Source organism: Lactuca sativa, chromosome 6, assembly GCF_002870075.4.
Source record: "Lactuca sativa cultivar Salinas chromosome 6, Lsat_Salinas_v11, whole genome shotgun sequence".
NCBI classification, from domain to species: Eukaryota; Viridiplantae; Streptophyta; class Magnoliopsida; order Asterales; family Asteraceae; genus Lactuca; species Lactuca sativa.
Genome location: NC_056628.2, coordinates 150665038 through 150672643, shown reverse-complemented (window position 1 = coordinate 150672643; position 7606 = coordinate 150665038). Strand labels below are relative to the sequence as shown.

At 40.2% G+C, this 7606-nt stretch overlaps 1 protein-coding gene across 1 annotated transcript; it reads right to left on the bottom strand.

The window, feature by feature from the left end:
• Window positions 1–1325: 1325 nt before the first annotated feature.
• On the bottom strand, window positions 1326–2312 carry LOC111890847 (ethylene-responsive transcription factor ERF061). The gene has a single exon (XM_023886927.3). It carries the CDS (start codon window positions 2243–2245, stop codon window positions 1454–1456), a length of 792 nt encoding a protein of 263 aa, XP_023742695.1. The 5' UTR covers window positions 2246–2312; the 3' UTR covers window positions 1326–1453.
• Between the last annotated feature and the right edge of the window lie 5294 nt (window positions 2313–7606).

Below are 7606 nucleotides of genomic sequence, written 5' to 3'. Positions count from 1 at the left end.
TAAATATTTATAACTTAAGTATCAAAATATGTTTATATGTATTTAATTAGTTTTTGAATCAGTTATATATATTTTTAATATTTTTTGAATTAGGCTTGTTTTTTGATTTAGTTTGTATTTATTTAAAAAAAAAAAAAAAACTGAATGGATTGATTGAGTGAATTGAAAGGAGGAGAAATATGAGTTTTCATGTTGAATTTCCGAAAAAAATTGTATATACGATTGTTTGTGTAAGTAATTCATATACATAAAGGTATTATGATAATTACTACGGCATAACTTATTGTCTTAAGTCGTCGCTTGTCATGCATCCCCAGTCCCCACATTTAGAATGGACCAATTATTTGCCTTTTATTAGTTTTAAGTTTGATTAATGTTTAAAAGTACAGCTATTATGACATAAGAGTACAGCTATATGGCTTAAAGCAACAGTTATTCATTTAAAATACTAACACGTGTTTAATACAATTTTGCTCATAGCATTCATTTTTAGTGCAACCAATGGATTTCTCAACAATATGTTCCACAAATAAAGCTAATAGAGTACATATTTTGTAACTTTTTTATTGAAAAAAAATCGATAATAGACAATACTTTCCTCTATCTAAGCTCTTTGATTGTCCACATCTTTGTATATATAATTGAATTCTTGTTTCCTCCCCCATTAAACATGTAACTTTCGGATAATAAATGATCTTTTACGGGTTTGTTATGATGTCAAATCTAGTAATGCTTAAGGGAATTGATGTTTGCTAAATCGTTTAAAAGAAATAAAATGTATCAAAAGAATTATAATATTTTATGTTTCAAATCGATTTATAAGTAGAATGAAATTTAAACATATTCTTAAAATACTTGTTCAAAACGTGTTTCGGTGTCTTAAAATAGAATAAAATCCAATTACATTCTTAAGACACTCATTCAAAACGTGTTTGATCGACTTAAAATATAGAATAAAATCCAATTACATTCTTGACTCAACTCATTCAAAACGTGTTTGATCGGCTTAAAATAGAATTAAATTCAATTAGATTCTCAAAATAGTTCGTTCAAAACCATGTTGTTTTATGCATGCAAAATCATTAGCACCAACTATATTAGATACGTAATCATTACGTTTTGAGATAAGCATGTTTAAATAGGAGACATGTAGAGCTTCATTTTATGACAATTTCATAGTCCAAACTTGTTACTTGATCAAATTTAAAATATCATCTCATTTTATCAAGATTTCATGGTGGAAACTTATACATGATCAAATTTGAAATAAACACAACATTATAGCATTTATTGACAATTTCATCATACGTACAAATACTTGATCAAATAAAAAATATAACATTTTACGACAATATAATCATACAAACTTTGTCATATTTGAAATATAATATAATTAGAATCTCCTTCTTTATCTACACTTGTTCATTTTTAACCCAAATTAATGTCCAAATATTTAGCTAGCAAGTATTTCCCATATCAAATCCAGATCATAAGAAGGCATCATAGCCAATGAACAATCATCCACCATCTCATCCATGTCGGAAAACGTCTGTAACTCACCTGAAAGTTCATCTTCGGACAACACCATATGACCACCACCAAAATTCTCATCATCACCACCAGAAGCCACCGCAGGACCACTCCCTCTCACCTCCAGCTGTTTGCTTTTTTCGGTTTTCACCTTCTGACAAATTTTGTTTTCAACTGCAATCTTCAAAGCATTCAGCCTCTGCAAATCTCCGATAAACCTCACCATACTCGGATCTTTAAAATTCAAACGAGCATGTTCGCCACGAAGTTTATAAGCAGCTTGATCATAAGCATACGCCGCTATCTCGGGCGTTTCATAAGTCCCTAACCACACCCTCATTCTGTTATGCGGCAATCGGATTTCTGCCACCCATTTTCCCGAATGCCTCTGCCTCACGCCTCTGTAGGACTTGTTATTTTTCTGTGCTTTGCTAAAATGCTGATGAAATCCATCTGGGTTTGTTGTAGTTTGGGTTGCTTGATCCAAATCTTCAGAGAATTTGAAGAATCGATCCCTCTGTTTGAGATAAACTGAAGAACCTAAATGTTCATGAAAAACAGGGGCCGATGATGATGAAGATGAAGATGAATGATTTGGGAAGGTTGAATCAAAGGTGTTCGAATTTCCACCTGTTAAACTGAAATTAGGTAATGAAAAAGGAAAGTTATTGTTGTATGAATCCGAATCAAAAGAATTTGTAGTGTGTTCTTGCATGGTTTTGAGTATTTTTTGAGGTGATATGAACAGAGAGTCGCTATAATTTGACTTGATGAGGTAAGGAAGACATAATATTTATAGGGAATATGTGAAAATAGTATTAATTTATTAATAATATATAGTAGTTCTGTAAAATGATTCAAACACATCAATAAACTACAAAAACTAAAAGAATAATCCAACTTTTGATATGTGTTAACTATTCTAGATTTTGTAAAAATGCCAAAATAAATACACTTTTATTACAAAATGTTTAGTGATGAAGTTATTAAAAACAGTTTAAATGATTAGAGCTTCACTAATTAGATTTAAAGAAAAGTGGCGATCCTTAACCACATACTTGTATGGAAAAGGGAGAGTAACCGATGCAACTAATGGATGGGGGTCGGAGTTTGGAAGATGATGATGTTGGCTTATACGTATAAAATCGTCCATGCATAAAGTTCAATTTAAAATAAGTTAAATATAAGAAATAATAAAATATTATTCTAATTTCATTAGTATAAAATTTTATTTTTTTTTTCTCATTTTTTTTCAGAATTTTTATTATAAAGTTACACAAAATTACATAAATGGTTAATATTGTTTTCCAAAATTCACAAACTTATTTTTTGCTAAAAAACATTAATGAACATTGTCATTGTGAATTCTAAAACTTGTGTAAATTATCATTTGGGCTAACACCGGATAACTTTTGTCTGTTAATACCAGGATAATTTGGTATTTTCAGATAGCATAGTCTGAGTTTTGTAATCATTGTTAAATCATAAGGACCATTTATATAATTTTGTCTATATTTTATGTTTATGGGCTTGTGGTTTTTCCACCATTTACTTCTTAAATTGTCACCTTGACCTTTTCACTTTAAACTTTATAAATGTTATTTTCATCCCTCCATTTATTACCTTGATTCTTATCCTATATATATATATATATATATATATATATATATATATATATATATATATATATATATATATATATATATATATATATATATATAGAGGGTTTGAGGAATATGTGGTTGTTATGTACATAATATTAGGTATGGAATATAAAAAACTACATAATTTTAACAAAATTGAAACGACCCAAAAATTTCAATTTTTATTATAACAAAACCATGAAACCAAGTATCACATAATAAAACCATACGTTGCGTGTTTCAAAAACCATGATAAAATACTGTGAGAAAAACTATATCACAACTGTATCCAAACATATCAAGAAACTGAATCAACTCCCAGGATAAAAACTGAAGTTGTGGTGTGTGCGATGCCATCATCCCGAGCTCTTCCCTTTGCTTGCGGAAGTACCTGAAACCAAAACTGAAACTGTAAGCACGAAGCTTAGTGAGCTCCCCCAAACTACCACATACCATACAATACATATAAAGCACATACTGGGCCTTGCTCACTGACTGGGACCCTGTCCCCTGCATCGGACCGAAGTCCGGACTAACTATCTGGGACCCCGTCCCCTGCATCGGACCGAAGTCCGAAAACTGACTGGGACCCCGTCCCCTACATCGGACCGAAGTCCGAAACTGACTGGGACCCCGTCCCCTGCATCGGACCGAAGTCCGGACTAACTGAACACAGCATAGCATAAACACATAAATCCTGTCTGAGCCACGGAGGCGTCAAACATACTAACTACTGCATTGGACCGAAGTCCAGAAACTACTGCTAACTGAACGGGCCGGCAATGTGGCCTTAGACCCGTTCCTACTGGAAGGAAACTAACCTCGTGAACTGGCTAGTGTGTGTATGGCTCTGGAAGCTAACTGTTGCAGCTCCTGTATCTCCCCGGCTACAAATCCATAAACACACTCAATCAGATGCTAATCACTGCATTGGGTAAAATGACTCTTTTACCCCTGGTCAAAGTCAACTCTCCCGGTCAAAGTTAACCTACAGTTGGCCTAACTCGCCGAGTTGGGCCGCCAACTCGCCGAGTCCCTAGTCTCACTTCTCAACTCTACTCGTGGCTACTCGTCGAGCACGGCATCGACTCGACGAGTACCCTCTTGATTCAAAAGCTCAGGCAATCTGCATCCGACTCGCCGAGTCATAGGAACAACTCGACGAGTTGTTCTTCGATCTAAGAAGATTGTCTTGGACTCGCCGAGTTGTATGAACAACTCGTCGAGTCCCTCCATTACTGAGTCTAACCCCCGACTCACTGAGTCCATCCTACTGCTCACTGGCCTCCACTCGGAATCACTAAAAGGGGAAAGATTGGGGACTCGTGAACTGACTCGCCGAGTCCGAAGAACAACTCGCCGAGTCACATGCATGCAGATCCTAAAAACTCGATTCTGATCAAAACCACCGCATACAAATTATAGATCTGAGTTCCTAAGGATGATTTATCACGTAAAGTTTCCAACTTTACGTGTACATACACATGAAAAAGGAGATAAAGGCTAAAAAGTCACTTAGAAGAGTAGTTCTAGGGTTATCATGCAAAATGGCTCCATAAAGGTGATAGATCTACGATTTTGGAACTGAAACATGGCTAGATCTGAAGGCTAATTAATCCAATGTGATCTCTCTACTAAGAACAAGCTAAGGAATGGCTAAAAGAGGCTAAATATGCTTGCTAAAGAGAAATCATTTATAGAAAGAACAGGAATTCGGTTAATACCTCAATAAACTCTAAAATGGGTGCAAGACCTTGAATCTTCTTCTTCTCCTTTGGATCTAGCCTCCTTCTTCTCTTCAAAACTTCAAGATTCACACAAGAAATGCACAATTACTCAAGGAAATGATTAGGGTTTGCTAAATGATGCTCTGAGGGTGAAGGGGACGAGTTTGGGGGCTCATAAGGTGGTTTAAATAGGGTGCAAACCCGGGGATTTAGGGTTTCTACCTGGCAGGCAGACTCGCCGAGTCCCGAATATGGACTCGCCGAGTCACTGACTAACACGTGCTCGAAAACTCGGCCCTACTCGACGAGTCAGGCCATAGACTCGCCGAGTCCGTCAAGAAAACTTCTAAATAAATGCCACGGAAACAACATACCAGAGATGGGGCGTTACAATTCTCCCCCACTTGTCTCAAACTTCATCCTCGAAGTCTGCTACGGCTGAATCTGCAAATAACTCCGGATAGTGCTCTCTCATTTCCTCCTCAGCCTCCCACGTCCACTTAGACCCCTTCCGGTGCTGCCACTGCACCTTCACTAACTGAATTGCCTTGTTCCTCAAGGTCTTTGTCTTCTGGTCCAGAATCGCGACCGGCCTTTCAATATAATTCAGGCTGCTATCAACCTGAATATCCTCTAGGGGAACAACTGCTGACTCATCCACCAAACACCTCCTCAACTGAGACACATGGAAAGTGTTGTGGAACTGGCTAAGCTCTACTGGAAGGTCCAACCGATAAGCAACCCGACCCACTCGGGCCAAAACCCTGAAAGGACCAATGAACCTGAGGCCCAGCTTGCCCCTCTTCCGAAACCTGATGACACCCTTCCAGGGTGAGACCTTCAGAAGGACCATATCGCCTACCTGGAACTCCAAGTCTGAATGCCTCCTGTCGGCGTAGCTCTTCTGCCGACTCTGCGTAGTCCGCAGTCTACTACGAACCTGCTGAATCAACTCGGTCGTCTTGAGCACTACCTCTGTGCTCCCAACGACTCGCTGACCGACCTCGCCCCAACAAATCGAGGTCCTACACTTCCTCCCATAAAGCATCTCAAAGGGAGGTCGATCAATGCTCGCAGGATAACTGTTGTTATACGAAAATTCCGCTAACGGAAGATACGTATCCCAACTGCCACTGAAGTCTAGAACACATGCCCTGAGCATGTCCTCGAGAGTCTGAATCGTCCTCTCGCTCTGCCCGTCCGTCTGAGGGTGGAAAGCGATGCTGAAATGGAGACGAGTACCCATCTCTTCGTGAAACCGTTTCTAGAATCTGGATGTAAAACGGACATCTCGGTCTGACACCACTGATACCGGCACTCCATGACGTGCCACGATCTCACACACATAGATATCGGCTAACTTTTCTGCCGATATACTCTCCTGGATCGGGATAAAATGAGCACTCTTCGTCAACCGATCCACTACTATCCATATCGAATCTACCCCTCGTGCGTTCCTGGGAAGCTTGGTGATAAAATCCATGGTGATGTCCTCCCATTTCCACACGGGAATGTCTAACGGCTGCATCTTGCCGTGAGGCCTCTGGTGCTCTGCCTTGACCTTCTTGCAGGTCAGGCATCTCTCAACATACCAAGCGACATCCCGCTTCATGCAGGGCATCCAATAATCGGGTCGAAGATCTCTATACATCATCGTTGCCCCTGGGTGGATAGAAAATTGAGACTTATGAGCCTCGTCCTTCAACACCTGCCGTACCCCACCCCAGTATGGTACCCACACTCTCCCGTGAAGTGTCAGCAATCCCCGACTGTCATAATCAAACGAAGCTACTCGGCCCACTATCCTCTTACACTTTTGCCTCTCCTCCTTGAGGCCCTCAACCTGAGCCTCCCTGATCCGTTCCAACAACGGAGTAATCACTATCATCCTTAAACACAAATCTCTGATAGGGGTTGCCGACACTTTGCGGCTTAGGGCGTCGGCCACCACGTTGGCCTTCCCTGGATGGTAAAGGATCTCGCAATCATAATCCTTCAGCACATCCAACCACCTCCTCTGCCTCATGTTCAGACTCGGCTGATCCATAAGGTACCTCAAACTCTTGTGATCCGTGTAGGTAGTACAACGGACCCCATAAAGATAATGTCTCCAAATCTTGAGGGCAAACACAACCGCCCCATCTCTAAATCATGGGTAGGATAGTTAGCCTCGTGAGGCTTCAACTGCCTCGAGGCGTAAGCTATCACATGGCCTCGCTGCATCAACACTGCTCCCATACTTGTGATTGAGGCATCATAGTAGACTACGAAGTCCTCTACTCCCTCTGGCAAGGTAAGGATCGGAGCCTCGTACAATCTCTGTCTGAGGGTCTCGAACGCTGCCTGCTGCTCAGGCCCCCAACGAAATACCACCGACTTCTTGGTCAGTCGGGTGAGCGGCATTGCTATCTTGGAGAAATCCTGAATGAACCTCCGGTAATACCCTGCCATCCCTAGGAAGCTCCGAATCTCGGATGGAGACTTCGGGACCTCCCACTGCACCACGACCTCTATCTTGGCCGGATCCACCAAAATACCCTTCTGGTTGACGAGGTGACCAAGGAACTGCACCTCGCGCAACCAGAACTCACACTTGGCGAACTTTGCGAAAAGTCTCTCCCTCCTCAAAACTTCCAACACCTCCGTCAGGTGCTCCTCGTGCTGCTCCTGCGTCTTGGAATACACCAAGATATCATCTATGAATAC